This window comes from Cydia splendana, chromosome 15 (assembly GCF_910591565.1).
Source record: "Cydia splendana chromosome 15, ilCydSple1.2, whole genome shotgun sequence".
Taxonomy (NCBI): Eukaryota; Metazoa; Arthropoda; class Insecta; order Lepidoptera; family Tortricidae; genus Cydia; species Cydia splendana.
The window spans coordinates 4450601-4470361 of NC_085974.1; the positions used below are offsets into that span (position 1 = coordinate 4450601).

Here is a 19761-nt window from a genome sequence, read left to right on the forward strand (position 1 = left end):
ACAGGTTGCAGTTCTAACCTAACCTAACCTACTTTTCTGGCAGCAGTTTGTTTTCTGTAGAGGTCGCAGTTCTAACCTAACCTAACCTACTTTTCTGGCAGCAGTTTGTTTTCTGTAGGGGTCGCAGTTCTAACCTAACCTAACCTACTTTTCTGGCAGCAGTTTGTTTTCTGTAGGGGTCGCAGTTCTAACCTAACCTAACCTACTTTTCTGGCAACAGCTTGTTTTGTATAGGGTAGGAGTTATAACCTATTCAGTATATCATACGCTATTATATTTTATAATCATTATACTAAAAGATAGTATATACTATGATCGATATACGTTATGTATGTTATATAAACTGAATTTAGAGTATTTGAGTGTTATATAAAAAATCATTATACAAAATGAATATTATGTTAATTGACCGTTATTCCTAATAAAAATATTGTTTTTGATGTTATAGCAAACGTTCATTATATCTTGTGAATGTTATTAATATGAAATTATATATTATGTAGTTATATCTCGTGGGACGCACCCCTTTGCTCAACGCCGTTTCTTAGTTTGATAGAGACGGGAAGAGTCATTTTGGAGTATGAGCGAGATAAGAAATCAAATTTCCACGTAATTTAAGAGCAAGGTTATGATATTGACTCATTCTTTTTACTTTAATTTAGGACCAGTTTTCTCATAAGAAAAAAAATAAAAATAAAAAACAAATTTTCAGATTTGAATTAATTTTTTTACAATAAATGTTCAAACTGCCTTCCTTCAGCGGCAATGCACGCACGACATCAATTTAAAGTAAACATGTGGACCGGGATACTAAATGGCAGAATAATTGGACCTTTTGAGCTGCCAGAGATTTTGAATGGACAAGTTTATTTGGATTTTCTTCAAAATACTTTACCAGATTTATTAGAAGACGTGCCACTGAACATTTACAGAGAAATGTGGTTCCAGCAAGATGGCTGCCCAGCGCACTATGCCCGTTTAGTAAGAGAACATCTTGATGAAGAATACCTGCTCAGGTGGATAGGGCGCGCTGGGACAGTCTTGTGGCCACCCTGTTCGCCTGATTTAAATCCCCTAGATTTTTTTTACTGGGGAGCGGTTAAAGAGAAAGTGTACTCAAAAACAATTGAGAATTACGCGGTTGAATTTGTAAATAGGGGAAGATTTGCCGGGAAAATAACCCGATCTTTTTTAAGAAGATGTCGTGCGTGCATTGCCACTGAAGGAAGGCGGTTTGAACATTTAATTGTAAAAAAATAATTCAAATCTGATAATTTGTTTTTTATTTTTATTTTTTTTCTTATGAGAAAACTGGTCTTAGAACTGGCGCAAACCTGTGGTACTAAGTACTGCGGATCGCAAGGCGGCATGGGAGAGTAAGGTGCTACACGGGCGGTTCTACAAGGCCCTCACGGGACCCGACGTGGACCTGCTCGCGTCGGTGAACTGGTTACGATTCGGGGACCTCTTCGGAGAAACCGAGGGTTTTGCCTGTGCAATTGCGGACGAAGTGATGATGACGAACAACTATCGGAAATATATCCTGAAGGACGGTACGGTCGACATTTGTCGGGCATGCCGCCGTCCCGGAGAGTCACTCAGGCATATCATTTCTGGTTGTTCTCATCTTGCTAACGGCGAGTACTTGCACAGACATAATCTCGTAGCCAGGATTATTCACCAGCAACTTGCTCTTCTATACGGCCTTGTGGACCGCGAAGTACCGTACTACAAGTACTTACCTGCGCCTGTTCTCGAGAATGGTCGTGCCACGCTCTATTGGGATCGATCTATCATCACTGACAGAACTATTGTAGCCAATAAGCCTGACATCGTGATAATAGATCGATCGCAACGTCGGGCCGTGCTCGTTGACATCACCATCCCCCATGATGAGAATCTCGTGAAAGCCGAGAAGGACAAGTCCAGTAAGTACCTAGACTTGGCTCACGAGATAACCGCCATGTGGGATGTTGATTCGACGATCATTGTCCCGATAGTCGTTTCAGTGAACGGTCTAATAGCGAAGAGTCTCGACCAACATCTTGAGAGACTCTCGCTAGGTGGTTGGATCAAGGGTCAGATGCAGAAGGCGGTGATCTTGGACACGGCGCGGATAGTCCGCCGGTTCCTCTCTCTGCGGCCCTGACCACCGGTAGCTTGGGCCCTGCCCCGCTGCTGGCGGCACCCTAGGTTAGGTTTTTTATAATGTGTTTATATTAATTTTTATTGTTTTGTAAGTGTTTTTATATTTTACTTTTATATTCATATTATAAATAACCTAACTTAAGATGAGAAATGAATAATGAAAAAAATAGAATAAATTATGGAATTTGCAGTAACAAGAGTTAAAGAACCATTAAATGGGTGGATTTTTTAGTGAATTTTTAAAGTGACCATAATTTTTTAAAGAACATGAGTTAGAGTTTTTTTTTATGATAACTGTTATGACTTGGTCTATCATCCGTTTACGGCTTGACGTCGATTTCTGGGACACCCTGTATAGAAGACACAAATAAAAATACTAGAATATATATAATTAATATACTACTACATATTTCATACATACTCATAATATATAATATATAATGATGGACACTACTCGAACTCTTGTTTCAGCAGATACTTATGTAAGGCTTGTCTAATATTGAGAGGGATAAATATTCTGTGTTCCTCACCATTAACAATTGAAACAGTACATGATAATGATGATGATCCTTCCGACCGATTTCGGCCATGGCGACCACTTCGACCCCTAGTTTGCTCTGCGCTCGTGCGCCCGAAGATGGCTGACGTAGGTAGCCGATCTTCGAGCTGAACCCACACATTGAGGGCACGTGAGTACACCAGCCACTTAGTGGTAGTGGACGGCAGCAGGCTGGCGACGGAAACTGTATCTACATACATATTAAGCATATCACTTAAGTTATGTTATAAACATAAATATAATTTATTTAAAACATGTAAGTATTTAATGGTTACATTCATATAAAACAAAGACTTAAAAAATAGTGATGGTTTACATGAGCCTGAACTAGGATTGCCTGTGTTATTGTGGGTCTTATCGCTAAAGAGCAATCTCTTCCAGACAATTACAAATAGTGTCCCACAATTTTTAATCGTGTTTCTTCATATCAAATATCCCGACCAATCGAACCGCCAACTAAATTAAAACTCATTACCTAGTATTATCGAATGTGGCAATTACCTGGCATTCTATTATACTCCGGGCACAGGTGCGTGACTCTTGTACTAATGTATCACATGGAGTGACCAATCTTATACCTTATTGGGACGAGATAAGGTTTACAAATGGTTGCTTTTTAGGCCACAGGCAAGGTATGCAATTTAAGGTCAGAGCACACCAGCTGCGTGTGCGTAGACGTGTGCTCAATTTTTTTTTGTAAAAATATAATTTTGTTCAAAGTTTATGATAAGACTGATTTTTTGTGTGGCGATGGGGAATAGGTAGGTAGGGGTAGGTATCTACCTGTATGTAATCGTCTCTGTAAGGCGAAATCTATTGCGAGTAATGTCATAACAATATCATAAATTTATAACAAAATAGAATGTTAGATGGCTCAGACTAAATGCAATTAGGAACTAACAATTTTAATAAATGGTTTTTAATAAGTTTATATTTGCTGCATTTGTTAATGTGTTATATGTTAGGATATTAATTACCTATGCAATGTAAAAGAAAAAAAAAAGAAATTAAATGAATAACAGTAAAGAAATCAGGTGTATTATATGATTTGTGTACCAAATCCACAAGTTTTACGTAAAGACAATGTATTTCGAAATTGTATGTAAAAAAAATCAAGTTCTTTGAAAATGACTCGAGTCTCTACAAAAGACTCGGGTCTCTAACAAGTTAAAAAGAACTTGAACTTGAAGCAGAGGACTCAAAGAACTCGAGTCCTAACCAACACTAATTTAGATAAATTTATGATTTTTTTGAAAGCAAATAAATATATTTTTTAAAGTGGTATTACTAAAAGAAATTAATATCTAGCTTACTTACAGCATTTATTTACAAACAAGATATATACAGTGGTATTACTAAATTAATAACTGGCTTAAATCTAAATCTTGTTAAAATTTAAAATAAACATAGGACAGGAAATTGTTAGTTACACAATGGTTATTACCAGGGATGTAACGGATGTGGTTTTATCGGAACCGAAAACGGAAACAGATGTTTTCAATTTAGTTTAACGGAACCGAAAACGGAAACGGAACCGATAACGGAAACGGAACCGAAAACGGAACCGGAACCAGAATCGGAGCCTGACTTTTTAACGATGTATTCGTTTTCCCCTTTTTAGAATAAACCTTCAGACAAAGTTTACACTTAGCCGTGTCCCCACTAACTTCATCAAAATAGTTCCACTTCGAACTTGATTCCGGCTTCGTTGTGCGTTTTTTTACACACTAACATTCACCACACACACTACACACAGTCAGTAGTCAGTACACAACAGAACACATACGATTTTAATTTTAATAACACGAATAAAACAAAGTATACAAACAATTAAACAACAAATTAGCGTAGCACGTGGCAAGCGGGGCGATGAGCGAATGACTGGTATGAACCTGTTTGTTTTTGATGTACGCCGCCGCCGCGCGAAGCATTGACATCCGTTATAACTTCCGTTTCAAACATAACGGAACCGGAACAGAAACGGATGTGTAATACCAAACGGAAGTTCCGTCTTAACGGAAACGGAACCGGAGCTCCGTAACATCCCTGGTTATTACACACCTATCATAATTTTTATTTTACCGATATCGTAATTATCTAAATACTATCGTTTAGTGTATTTACCTAAAACTAGTGCAATAACAATAGTAATTAATGTACTTTATATAATGTAGTGTATAGTAATTAGCCACTCCTAACAAATAAGAAAAAAAACAAGCCGTTTGAAGCCTTATTGTTACGAGTGGTCAATTACTATGTACCTAGTGACCAATAACTACAGCAGTCGCCCTACTCAGTTTTCCAACAAAATTTCGGACCGAAGTTCATCATTTTCCTCAACCCAAGACTAATGAAGTTTATCCTTAACACAAAGGGGATTAAAAAACACGACAAAATGCTGCTTAGACGAATTAGAGAGTGATCAGAGTACCAACTCGATTAGTCCACCTCCCTAATCCGCCCAACGGTCACTTAATTCTCTTTTAAAGCAATCTTTTCGGCCGCTAAAAGTATTTCCAAACGTATAAATAATTTAACGAACGAGGACGTAAAGTTTGCGACCGCCTCACATGCAAATCGAGTCAAGCGCTTCGTCTCGCTCTACCCCATATTTGTTTAACGCGTATGCACGAGACGAGAGACCGCGGATGCAAGAGAGAGAGGGAGGCAGTCGGTAGTTGCGTTCTGCTAAGTGAATCAGTGCCCGCGCTCGCTATTAAATCAGGGCGAGAGGTGGGGAGGGGGAGTCGGCGGGTGGGGTTTGTTTGCTAGGCCGAGGGCGGTTTCAGTCTGGCGCGAACGCTCGCGCGGTGTGGATGTGCGCGCGGTGACCGCGTGTGTACGGAGTTGGCGGGAACATTCCCGCCCACAAAACGACAAAATATTTTCAGACGCTAATAAGGTAATGTGTTTGTGGTGTTTTCAAGGTTCGTCGAGTGGTTGTATAGGGTTTGGTTCGAAGTTTTGATTTTTGCTGAAAGTTTTTGAAAACTTTTTTTAGGTTATGGCCATATTATGACACTGAAATATTTTAATTTCATACTAACAAATGGAAATTACTTATAGGTACAGTGCCATGTAAAAAGATTTACTTGACCACAACATGCCGGCGTCCTTTTTATTTATTTTTTATTTGGTCATATTAGAACACATCAAGTATTAACGAAAGAAACACATTAAATTACTTATTAATAACCTATAACATTTAGCACTTAAAAGTAAACTTTTAACCCAAAATAGCGCAACAATAATAAAATAAAAATAGAGAATATGCGCTACGCGCCTACGGCGGCGCGGCGTAGCACCTGCTACGCGCGCACGTGAAAGTTTCGTAGCGCTTCTGAAGTAAGTGAAGGAAACCCTTTATCACAATATCTTGGATTTTAAACGCGTAAGTACCATCAGGCCTATTCGGATTTCGAGATAATCACAAGATCTTGAGACGATTTAGAGATCAACTAGATCTACATTAGATATCGACTAGATGTGACTTGGATATCTAAGTCATAACTTGTCGAAATCGTTCAAGAGGACCGCCAGAATCGCGGAAACGTCAAATTTGACATATCTATCTTACAAATATCTTTTAATTATCCGTATCGTAACTTGTTGAAGTCTAGTAGAAATCTAATTCATTTTCCGAATCGAGCCGTAAGTGAAGGAAACCTTTTATCACAATACCTTGGATTTTAAACGCGTAAGTAACATCACTCAAGTAACTTCATATTTTTGAATACGTTTTTATAAAGTACACAAATTTTACTAAGCGATGAACCTTATAAGAGCTACGGTATAATTATTAATGTGTCAATGGGGATGGCTTATCTAAGTTTACATAAAAAATATTGATACGTACACAATGTTCATTGATATAAATCCATTTATTATATAATAAGTGTTATAAAATGAATATAAAACTAAATTTAACTACAATTAAAATAACTAAAGCTAAAAAAAAAATTGATATATGTTTTTTTTATTAATTCTTATTTATATTCTGTCTTTTTCAATTTAATAGTAAAATATAGTTCGGTTTTGATCAACATGGGGGCGTATTTAGATTTAATAACAATCTCGGTATATTTCGCTCGCACTCATATTATTCCTATGTAGAGGGATGGAATAAGATTAATATCCAATTAATATCGTATTTTTAAAATATGAATGATCCTCACGGGTGGGCCACGGGTTGTAGCGATATCGCAGTAACAAAATCGCTTGATGCCACACGGCTAGTTCGCCTTTTGTACATCATAAAAATTTTCCTTTGAACAATAAAATTTAAATAAATTAATAGTAAAATTAGTAAATGCTGTGATATATTTTTCACAGTTCCAGTAAATATGTTACCTACCGGATTGCGGATTTGTTAAACAAATAAAAAAAATAGGTATACAAAGTAATCAATCAATCATTTATTTCAAATGCCGCCGGTACTTACCTGAAATTACATCGGTTTGAATTTTTTACATTCTGAGCATATTTTAACATAGTACTTACTAAGTTTAAGGGGCAATATTAAAGTAGGTACCTACTGGTATTTTTTAACCCTATTAAAATCTAGACAGATGCTTGTCAGCAAGTCACATCAAATCACTTCGCACTCCAATTCTTGGTTTTTAAATCCGACGCGACGGAAAAGGGGTTCCAAAACCGGCATTAGCCTGTCAATCGCCGCCATCTTTAAATAAAAGAAATGCTTCATTGCCAGGAAAGAAAAATAATATTTACAAAAAAGAATAAAAAATACAGTAGATAACTTAAAAATATTCAAATGATTACTTAACCCCATTGGATAATAATAATGTCAAACTAATTTTGTATCTTTCAAGGGAACGTCTGCGAACGACACATGCTAATAATTGCATTTTAATTTGCTTTTAAGCTTAATAATAATGTCTGTGATCTTGTAAACCTACTCTATAGTGTAAATAGTCATAAATTAAATAGTTTTCTAGTTTTTAAGATATTGACATGTAAACTTTACTTTATGTTTATAAATAAAAAATCTGAATCTGAATCTGATCAGCAATAGCTGTTCACAGACAATATGATATTATAAGACAGGTGCCCAGTCAGGTACCTGATTCAGGTAGCTTGAAATTTAGTAAACACTATAATAATAATCGTATATAACGCTATTTTAACTTGTGTGATGTCCACGCCGATTTTCCCAAAAGTTTATGACTCAAGTTTTTTCTTAGTCGGCCGCAGTCGGATATGTACATAGTACAAACAGTAACACTCTTAGCTGTCCATCGGTGGACCTTATGCCTTTTGTAATAAGGTTCACGAACTGTCAGTTAACAGTGTGGGCGATGGTACGCTTCATATCGCCGCTATACTTACTCAGCCTCGTATCTGCAACACTCATTTGATGACAAAAACACCCGTATTCCAAATGAAAGAAAAGCGACATTTCCATCAAATGATTGTTGCAGATATGAGGTGGAGTAAGTATAGCGACGATATGTAGAATATTAAATTCCAGTCAATTAATTTGAACGTCACAGTCTCAATCGGCAGTAAAGTAACGTAATAAACTTCAATTACTGCTCGATTTGCTGCATTGAAATGTGATCATGAAGGCGCCACTGCCATATGTACCTACATATATTTATTTGCGTTATATAATTTTATTGTTTAACTCACGTGCATTTAGTTAAAATGTGCGGCTGTCTGCCCTCTTATTCATAAAACTTAGCGAAACTCAATTAAATTTAGTCTCTCTGTAAAGTAAGGACACTAATCACGAAGAATTTGGTACATTGACCCGCTTGTTACTATCTCTATCGCACATGCATAATTATGCCACTGTGCGAGCGGGAAATCACCTATATAATTTTTTGCGTGCGATAGAGTAAGTAAATGGCGGGTCAAGGCACGAAATTATTCGCGCTTAGCGTCGTTACTTTAACAAACACATACCTATGTCAAAATGACGAATAGTACAAGCGATTATGATTATAAAGGGCTTGTTAAATTTAACTGACGTTTGCGTTGACAGCGCGTTGTAGACTGTTCTTAGGCTTTTGTCCAATGTTAGGACCGTATGGTGCGTGATTATGATAGCGGACGGGGTAGAAGGAATAGGTGGTAATAAAAAAAATATTATGTTGATGGAAAATTAAAAAAATAGTTTACTACCTTGAGTGTGGTTTGAACTCGCGACTTTTTAGAAAACGGGTCCAAAAGGTTTCGTCAGTATAATTATTAATTACATTTTTTAGGCAAAAAAATAAGTATCAGTTGCGCTTATACAATACATGCTTAATAAAAAGCAAAATATGTTAAATTAGTAACTAAATAATATTGTATTCGTTTACCGCGATGTTATTCATGAAGTAAAACTATTTAGATGGATTATATCATGTATAATGAATTTAAAATACATTCCGACGTTTCGAACCCTTTACAGCGTTCGTGGCAAACATTTTAAAAAGTTATTATAATCGAATATATGTAGCATTCGTATATCCTGTATGTCTCAGACTGGCACGTCACGACGCATCTCAATCTCCGAGTCAACGCAATAACGATCAATTACTGTTCCGTATGCGTACATTGGAAACTGGTCAGGCGCCAACAACCAATATGTTTATGGCCTTATTCTTAACTAAGCGTAGTAAGTAAGCTTAGAGACCTTAGAGTGCTTAGAGTGCTCACTACATACATATATGCCTATCCTTACTTAATAATAATACGTTGACATCCAAAAAAAGAAGCATTTCGTGTGTCTTACAAAATTGTCAAACATATAAAATTCGACCTAATTCGTATGTATATAGGTACCTGTGTGGCTACTACCATCAGTTTGGCACTGACATAAACGCTGTCGAGAACGTAACTTACTTTCTATGCATCTCGCTCGTACTCGCATATTAGTGCGAACGATTTGTATATTTATAAAGTAAATTACGTAGACGTTAGGGTATATGTCAGTTTTGAGACTGTCAGTGACTCATGGTACGGGTACTTGTCGATATTACTAAAAACTCACCAAACGAATTAAATGTAAATTACAGAAATTACAGACAGAACGGAACCATCTAGTTGGAATCGACCAAACTAACACTAAGCACGACCAATCTAATTACCGCGAGTAACATAACTCCGTAGACTTATTATGTAAAGCCAGTTTAAAGTTGATATTAAAAGCCTCCGCGTTCGCTAACTCGATTCGCCTGAAGTGAGGGGGTTATTCTAGATATGTGAATTATGTGCAATTTCCTGCCTCGCACAGCTAAGGGACTCCCGCTTTTATCACTCCGCTAGCCTAAGTCAATAAGTTCACAATATTACTTTACACTCTGAACACGCTACTCGCGTAACGCACAAACATCGCAGTAAGAATGCATACATGTCCCTATAAGCTCCATATGTAGGTACTTAATGTATGTGGCATGAAAACTTAGCGTGGTCCCGCTCTACTACCTATAAATGTATGTATTCCACTTGCTACTAAGTTGCTATACCTAAATGAATTAATTTAGTATTAGCAATTGGTATCGTTCGCTTCAGGAATAGCCTCATCGCATACCAATTATATGCAAGCTTCGAAACTAGGGGCGCTATAGCCTTTTGTGAATACTATAGCAGCCAGCAAATTGAGTTGTTTGCGTGTCGTTAATATGCATGTGCAATAGGGCTTAGGTGTAGTGTGAAAATTGTATGGAGGTAAGTAATGAAGAGGTATTTACATAATTATGTATTCAATGTTTGCAATTTTGTATTATGGCTAGTAATGAGCGACGTATTAAGGTAAACGTACTAGTGCTCGACATGCTAATGCCCAATAGATGACACCTTGCTGTCACTTCTATTGACAATGACTTAAGTATCAAGATGACATGTACTGGGACCGCGTCGAGCACCAGTACTTTTATCTTATGTCAATACTAGCAAACTGAATGATAATAGTGATAATAAAAAAAAATCTTAGTATTGATTAGATTTTAACGATTTTCGCACATTATTTAAAGTGAACGGGAGTACACTTATCCTTCTGTAGCCTTACCACGACTTACTTTCTATACACATCGCTCGAACTAATATGCGAGTACGAGCAAGATGCATAGAAAATAAGTTACGCGCACTCTAGCGAATATGTCAGTGTCAAACTGGTGCTAGCCGTACTACACCCTATACTTAAAACCACGTTGGGCGCCACTGTAGTAAGGGTTACTCTCCGCAAACGAAAACAACGTAGGTAATTATCTCAGTCGGCTTATTTATTGCAACACTAACTAGGTATCGCAGGATTAATGTTGGAAGGTGTTCAATAGCTTGAATGCAGCCAACCAAGCACTAATCCGGTCCTAGCATTTGACATCGATCGGTAATTTGCATCTCTGAGGTCGTATCATGATTCTGGGTCAAACATGAAACGGTGTCCGCGTCTTTTCTGTCGACATACACAAAAGTTAAGGGCTATAAAGGTTAATTTTCTTATTTAACCCTTATCTCTTGTGTATGTCTACAGAAAAGACGCGAACACAGTTTTGTGTTTGACCCTTCTACGTCGACACATCGTTAGAGTCAGACCAAGAATAGTCTGCAGCGGATTTGATAGCCCTCGCAGTGCAAGTGTTATTTTAAACGTCAAACTTCTATGAAATTATGACGTATAAATGACACTTGCACTGCGTGGGCTATCAAATCCGCTGCAGACTTTTTATGAACCGACTCTAGCGCCTTCTATCTCGGGGGTAGCGCCATCTATTGACGAGTTTGGGTACCACACTTTTATTTATTTTACCTGATGTCTCGAGTGATGACGCTATGCTCTTGGCATCATCGGAATTATCAATTTAAATACCCAGATATAAATAGGCTAGTAATCTAGGTAGATTTCATCAATGAAAATAATTACATATTACATTTTATATAATAAAAAATTGTGTTCATAATATATTAATAAGTTGCCCCAAACAGTAAAGTGTTAAGTACTTACTTACAATAAAAATAGGTACATTTAAAATTACTTAATTTACAAAATTAAGTATCTATAATTCTATACGATAGAAATTGTATACCTTATGAAATCTACGTTCGGATACTCGTCAAAACCCAATTCGTCGTACTAAACTAAACGCAACAATATAATATTGTAGCACTAATAGGGTCAGTATGCGAAGTTTATTCAATAGAAATAACGCTCAATTGCGCCGCGTCATAGTAATTGTTCGTAATTGATCTCGACGGTTCGTATTCTTCCAATCCTGTACCAAGTATTCGTCTCGGGCTAACTAGTATAAGTGTAACCTCTATCTCTATATCTTTAGGTATTTAAATAAAAGTAAACAAAATCTACCCTCAAGAGGTAGATGATTGAGGGTAGATGAAAACGTTATACGATCAAATAATGTAGGTTAAAGTCAGGTCGTTCAGTGACTGATCCAGGCGGTTTTGTAATTGGGCGGTTAACCAATAAATGTTATAAGTACCCGAAAATGTACAAATTGTTTGTTTACTTTTATTTAAATACCTAAAGATACAGACTAGTGTCTCCCGAGCGTCGGCGTGTAGTCAACCCTATGGCTGCTGCTCGACGCAACGTTGGAGCAAGTGCGCAGCGTCGCCATTTTCCATAGCGGTGACTAGACGCCGACGTCCAAAAAACGCTACTTTGGGGTGGCTCTCCTATCCTAGGCTCAAAAATTTTCGATGTATATTGATCGTGCTTTAACCTGATTTTAAAGTGACGCTGAGTCGAACTATCTTCTGGGCTTGGTGAACCTTACACAGCACATGACTCTGAGCTATACAGAGGGTTCTGTAAAAGGACGTGTATGGTATGGGAAAGATTGTCACTAACGTCGTTTAGATTGATGGCGAGAGTATGGTAAGGTATGCGGCGAAGGTATGCGTGTAATTCAAATTGTATTTTGGTTGCCACAGACTTGCAGTTGCAGAATGAAGTTTAATTTATGGTGCATTCATGCCAATTTTTATTCGTGAAGTAAAAATAAAACGTCAACTGTAAACAAGCGAAAACGAAAAAATCTATCGTAGGTACTTGGCGTAAAAGCACAAAAGTTTAAAATAAAATACTTATATCTATGTACCTAAGTATATAGGTAATTAATCATCACGCTGTTTACTTCGTTCAGTCCCATCGGACAGATTTATTTACTTTGTCTGCCTTCAAGAATGACTCACGCAGCTCACGCTATAGCTCGTTTTTTTAGCATTAGAAAGAACTTGAAAGAAGGTACGCGATCTTGACATGTCTTTTAATTGAAAAACGCTTTTTAAAAATCAGTAACTATAACTTATGAAAGCAGAAGAATATAAATGATCGTATTAGATTCATAATTGTTACATATTTGCCGTAACTTATTTTTAAAATGTGTATTTTAATTAAAAGACACATCAAGATTGTTTACCTTATTTCTAATGCTAAAAAAACGAACTATAGAACGGTCCGGGTCCGGGCCGAGCCGTATGACACTTCGTTTTCTATGATGGATGATCGGAGATCACGTGATGCTTCGATCACGCTATACAAAAAGAGATGTTGGATGCCTCGTCCCGTACCCGGGCCGTTCTAATAGTACTAGTCATCACTACACCTTATGAAACAGTCCCCCGCCGCGTCTGTCTGTTTGTGTGTTTGTATGTTTGTTCGCGATAAACTCAAAAACTACTGAACGGATTTTCATGCAGTTTTCACCTAATATCAATAGAGTGATTCTTGAGGAAGGTTTAGGTGTATAATTTGTTAACCCGTGCGAAGCCGGAGCGGGTCGCTAGTTCATAATATAACCCATTCGATGATATAATTCCTCTGTGGCTCACATTTCTGTTTTGTAATTCAATACGTTTTTTTCCATCGCACTGCCCCGAGTAACCCGTTATTAACAGTTAATTTAAACGCTCAATTGATCTCCATTACCATTTATAAAACTCCGATACCGTCGTGATTAAATATTATTGATTGTTTAGAAACAAGCGGGCTGAATCGTATTGTTGAATCGTAAAATAATTTGTTTCAATTGATAACAATGAATTTACATATTATGCGGTGCAATGTACCTGCATGTATGTACTGCATGGTGACGTTATAAATGAACTTTCGCATAAGTTGAACCTAATGCCTCTATAGTTAAATACTAGCAAGCTGCGTTTGGACCAATATAACTATACCTACTACATACCTACGCCATGGCACGCGTAGCGTAGAAACCATGAATTTAAATTGCTCTAAAAGCTCTTTATTCTATACAGACCCGTTTGTACACTACAACCCGAAGTGGATCTTGGCGTCTGACACCAAAGACCGCCATGCTTTTCTGTCCACAGCCGTTTTCTGTCCAAATGACGCCGCCGAGTTCGCTAAAGTCGTATTGCACTTCGTCTCTCCAGCGGTATCTAGGACGTCCAGATGGTCTTGGGCCATATATCACTCCAGAATACGCCTTTCAGACTGCACGGTGGTCATCGATCCGGACTATACAGCCATCGAGATCTGGCCGCTTTCGTTTCTACAAAGACGTGCGGCTCGGAAACCAGTTTTTAAATTTACTGCCCATATAACCATTCCAGTCGCAGAATCACAAAGTGGTAACTAAATGTCAGATGTGTCGTAACAGAGTCTACACAATGTGTCTAGAATTGTTTCGAAACAAAGTGTCGTCGCCGTGTCTACACTTTTCCGTAACAAGGTGTCGACACATTTGTGTGCACTTTGCGTGCGGTTTGCGACTAAATCTGACAGCAAATTTGTGACAGCAAATGTCAATATAAAATACCTCTTGAAAACCAAGGTTTGTCAAACTACTATTAGTGTCTCGTGTGCTCGTAATTCTAGTAAGTCATCATGGGCAATGCAAATGATAATAATCGACCGAAATCATATAAACACCCAACACCCGTCAACCTTTTACAGAAAAGTTTTTAAAGAAATTCAATAAGCTACTTAGGTCAGGCAACGAATGCTCCAAAAGTTGTAGAGGGAAATGCTCGGAACACAATTTTTGACTCCGTAACTCGGTTTGACAAGTTAGGAGGTGAACATATCAAAAGTCCCCGGCCGTAGCCCTTGAGCGGGGGGGAGAGAGGGGGCTCTGAAGGTCCCATTTTCCCGTTTTTCGATTATATCTCGGAAACTATGCATCTCAGCGACATGGCCACTTATACAAAATGAAAGTTAATTTCATTTGTTACAAGTTTATTCAGTCAATTTTTTCGATATGTTGAATAGTTTTTGAGATATCCGCTCTTGAAAGTTTATTTAGGGCTCTCAATTTTATCTTGATATATCTATATCAGTGAAGGTGCTAGGCCGTATTTGGTATCGTTTTCGTATAAATCTGGGGTGCTGAATCCATTTAAGATATCACATTGACACCATTCCACAAAATAAAAATAAATCTTTTTAGGGTTCCGTACCTCAAAAGGAAAAAACGGAACCCTTATAGGATCACTCGTGCGTCTGTATGTATGTCCGTCTGAATACACAAAATAGTTCTTTACCTATATATGACAGGAAAACCTATTAGAAATGTGCAGTCAAGCGCGAGTCGGACTTAATGTACGGAACCCTTAATACGCGAGTCCGACTCGCACTTGGCCGGTTTTTTTGAAACTCTTCTTGACGCTTAACCGCTGAACCGATTTCGTTGAAATTTGGTATAGAAATAGTTTGCGTCCCGGAACAGGACATAGGATAGATCTTATAACCAAAATCATCTTTTGAAGGTGTGAAAAGTGGCGTGGAAATTTGTACGGGAAATCAATAACCGCTGAACCGATTTATATGAAATTTGGGATGGTCTACATCTTTGATTTAGTTAAAAATGATGAAAAAACATGACTTCAAACCTAAACTTAAACAGTATTCTTCAAGAAGTCAATTCTGAATTCCCCCCTACACCTCATTTCACAACTTTAAAGGATGATTTTTGAGATAACTTATTATATCCTGTCTCGGGACTCAAAATATATGTGTACCAAATTTAAATTAAAACTGTTCAGCAGTTTAAGCGTGAAGAGGAGTTTAAAAGAAAGTATTTTAATAAGTTTATATGTTTTTACTTCGGAATGGTGTCAATGTGATACCTTAACTAAATTTGGTACTGCGAATTTATACGAAAACGATACCAAACATGGCCTCGTAGCTTTACTGTTGTAGAAGTCAAAATAAAATTGAGAGCCCTAAATTCTTATTACTTGGCCAAACTTGTGTAGAAGGAAAAGGTAAAATAAAAGTCTTCGGCAGGAATATAAGACACAAATATATATTTTTTTTGCGTTAGTATTTCATTCATCAAATATAAACATACCTTGATTATACTATTCTAGTGAGATCCTCATAGATAAACAAAAACATTTACTTAAAAAATTACAAGGTCGAAATGTCACGGAACTTGTGAGAGTAATACCTATGTGAAAAATATAAACTTTTATGACAAAAAAAATCTGGACACAATTTAAGAATCACCCAATTGCGTCGAGGAATCATCTGTATTTTTGCTTGTTTCATTACCTCCTCGCTTCTTTTTTGTCCTTTGTATTCTGTAGCAATTTGTTAGATCTGAAAATAAAGATAACTTGCGTCGTCACGGATGTCGATTTATAGGTTTTAGGGAGTGCAGAATTCGAAAACGATGATCATTTTATAATCCAAGATGGCGGCTACGTATTTTGTCATAAAAGTGGAATCCAAAATAGTCATCATTTTCGAAATCTGCGCCCCCAGAAACCTATAAAACGACATCCATGACGACTTTTATGACATAGTGCATGGCCGCCATCTTGGAATCCAAAATAGTCATCATTTTCGAAATCTGCGCCCCCTAAAACCTATAAAACGATATCCATGACGACTTTTATGACATAGTGCATTGCCGCCATTTTTAAATTGAGAATGTTATCATTTTCGAAATCTGCGCCCCCCAAAACCTATAAAACGACACCCATGACGACTTTTATGACATAGTGCATGGCCGCCATTTTGGATTCCAAAATGGTCATCATTTTCGAAAGCGGGGCCCCCTAAAACCTATAAAACGACATACATGACGACTTTTATGACATAGTACATGGCCGCCATCTTGGAATCCAAAATGGTCATCATTTTCGAAATCTGCGCCCTCTAAAACCTATAAAACGACACCCATGACGACTTTTATGACATAGTGCATGGCCGCCATTTTGGAATCCAAAATGGTTATCATTTTCTAAATCTGCGCCCCCCAAAACCTATAAAACGACACCCATGACGACTTTTATGACATAGTGCATGGCCGCCATTTTGGATTCCAAAATGGTCATCATTTTCAAAATTGGGGCCCCCTAAAACGTATAAAACGACATCCATGACGACTTTTATGACACAGTGCATGGCCGCCATTTCGGATTCCAAAATGATCATTATTTTCGAAATCGGCACTCCCTAAAACCTATATATCGACACCCATCTCGACTTTTATGACAAAGTGTTTTGCTACCATCTGCATGCAAGACATTTCTATTATTTTTACGTACAAAAATGGCACCCTGTCAACTTTCAATCGAGATTTAATCGATAATTTATTCGATTAATATTCAGATTAATTCAATTTCAATCTATGTTAGGTCGACTAAACTAATCGCGATTAAAATTTGAGAATTAACTTTTTTTATTCCATTAATTAGTCGAATAAACAGTTAATCGATTAATGCCCATCTCTGACCGCGGCATTTTTACACTTTGAGAATATCTGAAAACAAATCAACACAAGGAGCCATTTTGCAAATCCAGTAACATACCATGGTATAATAATATACTCCGCCTGGTACTCCATTCCCGTCTTTTCTAGGTCACCTAACTGACACGCGCTTACGTCATCATGCGACAGCGCTATATGATAATATGCGATAGCGCTATATATAGCGGCCATGTTGTTGTGACGTAGCCCCGTGTCACTCTGGGAATGGAAGACCATGTTTTATTAGACTATGTAACATACCAGTAACTTTGTTATTACTTTTGACAGCGCGTGTCATGTGTCAACACAGAGTCGACACAAAGTCGAAACATTGCAACTACTTTGTGACTGCAATATTTCTCAGCCTTAAACCATATTTATACATCATAATTAACAAGTTTGGTAGTATGTAAAGCGTTATTTCTGTTATTTAAGTATAGTATACGCATCGAAGTACTAAAAATGCTTCAAATAATATAGTTATGAACACAGGCACTGAGAAGTAAATAATTTCATTTCCGGCTAAACTAAAACAATGTGGTGGCGCGTTGATTATATTACACTTAGTTTATCAAATCACTCGAGCAGTTTAATTCCCCATAATAATTTAAGTCCTATTGTAATATAAATGCAAACAATATATAATTACGTCTTGTAATCCGTTTTAGAGATGGCGTATTAATGTCACTTATTTTTATTTAAGTATTTTTCCATCTGACAGTTTCCATTTGACAGGAACAAAATGAACGAATGAACGAATGATTTTGGCATAAAGTAGTCGCAAACCCGAAACAATGTGTGCACACGGCGACCACACTTTATGTCACTTTGTGTCATGTGTCGACCCTTCCCCATTTCTGGTAACTGTGTCGACACGGCGACGACTCTGCGACTGGAATTGTGACCGAAACAGACGGTGTCGACACAAGATGTGTCAACACCGCGTCGTAACGGCGACTGGAAATGGTTGTATGGGTGGTTTCTACAGAGTCTCCTTCGTGATTTCTGGCGAAGTTGTGGCGCAGCTCAAGCTCAGGATTTATCTAGAAGAGATGAGCAACATCTTCTGGATAATCTTTTGATGATATCTCAATCTTTGATAAGTTTCTACTTACCATCTAAAGAGCCATTTGACTTCGAACCGCAGGGGGAAATAAAAAAAATATTAGTTTCGTTATGACTTTGTCACAAATTTTTCCTTTGGGTACCTGATATTATTAAATGATATTCCGTTCTTTTGCACAATTTATTCACAATTTCATTATTCCTATATTTTGATTAATAACTTGCACGAACTAATTCAACCTTCATAATGAAATAGCCAAACTCGCCGGTCACTGCTATGGCAAAGCAAATCGTCTGAAAACTTTCTTAACATCCTATTCACTTTGTATTGTATTGTAGTTCGGGCGATTTTCCGCAACTCGACGTCTTGCGCCTATTTTGCGTGATAGGGGGTGGACTAGTCTTGCCAGCCCAGCTCCTCGAGGAATCCTATCAGACCTTTGATGTTGAGTAGGACCTCGGGGAGGTCACTCGGGGATCCGAGATGTTTTGCCCTGTATGGGGCCAATCCGCTGCATTCCAACACCACGTGAGAGGCTGTTTCTTCTTCCTCCATGCATCCACGGCATAGGGGACTGTCTGTGACACCTGTTATAAAAAGATGTTTGTTAAAAAGTCCATGACCTGTTATGACACTGGTTACCATACTCAGTCGAACCTTTCCTAGTTGAAGGAGCGCCCTTGTGAGCTTACCGTTCATGCTCGGCATGGCTTGCTTGGCCTGTCTGCATCCAGTTTGGTTTAGCCAGTGTTCTGTGTGTAGTTTCCCTGTACGTGCCAGCAGCATTGAGCGTACCTTACTAAACGGTATCGGGAGGATCGGTTCCGGGCCAATCGCCCCCGCACCCGATCCTTGTCTGGCGAGCTCGTCCGCGGCGTCGTTACCTCGGGATCCACTGTGTCCTTTGATCCATTGTAAGGTGATCTTATTGTTCTGACATACCTCCATTAGTCGTTCGTGGCATTCGTGTATAAGTTTGGATGTGACTATATGGCTTTTTAGGGCCATTAAGACTGCTCTACTGTCGGAGAGTATGCGGATGGAGGATCCTACTACCTTCCTTGCAGTGATGGCAGCCGCCGCGTTAATGATGCCCATGCACTCAGCCTGGAATACCGAGTTATGGGCTCCTAGCGGAGTGGTGATTGACATGTTCAGGTCTTCTGAAAAGGTTCCAGAGCCTGATCCGCTGTCTGTTTTGGACCCATCAGTGAAGATTCTCAGCTCCCGGGGATTGAGTCCTTCGTAGTTGTCGTCCTCAAATAATTGTATTTTGTACCTTTTGTCAAAGATGG

General features: G+C 38.0%; 1 protein-coding gene across 1 annotated transcript in view; it reads left to right on the forward strand.

Annotated features, from left to right (window-relative positions):
• Positions 1–795: 795 nt before the first annotated feature.
• LOC134797327 (dorsal root ganglia homeobox protein) overlaps positions 796–19761 on the forward strand; it is a 129476-nt gene continuing 110510 nt past the window's right edge. The window contains exons 1-2 of the mRNA XM_063769548.1: positions 796–981; positions 5409–5609. Of these exons, the coding sequence (XP_063625618.1) occupies positions 796–981; positions 5409–5609 (387 nt within the window). The remainder of the gene's footprint in view (positions 982–5408; positions 5610–19761) is intronic.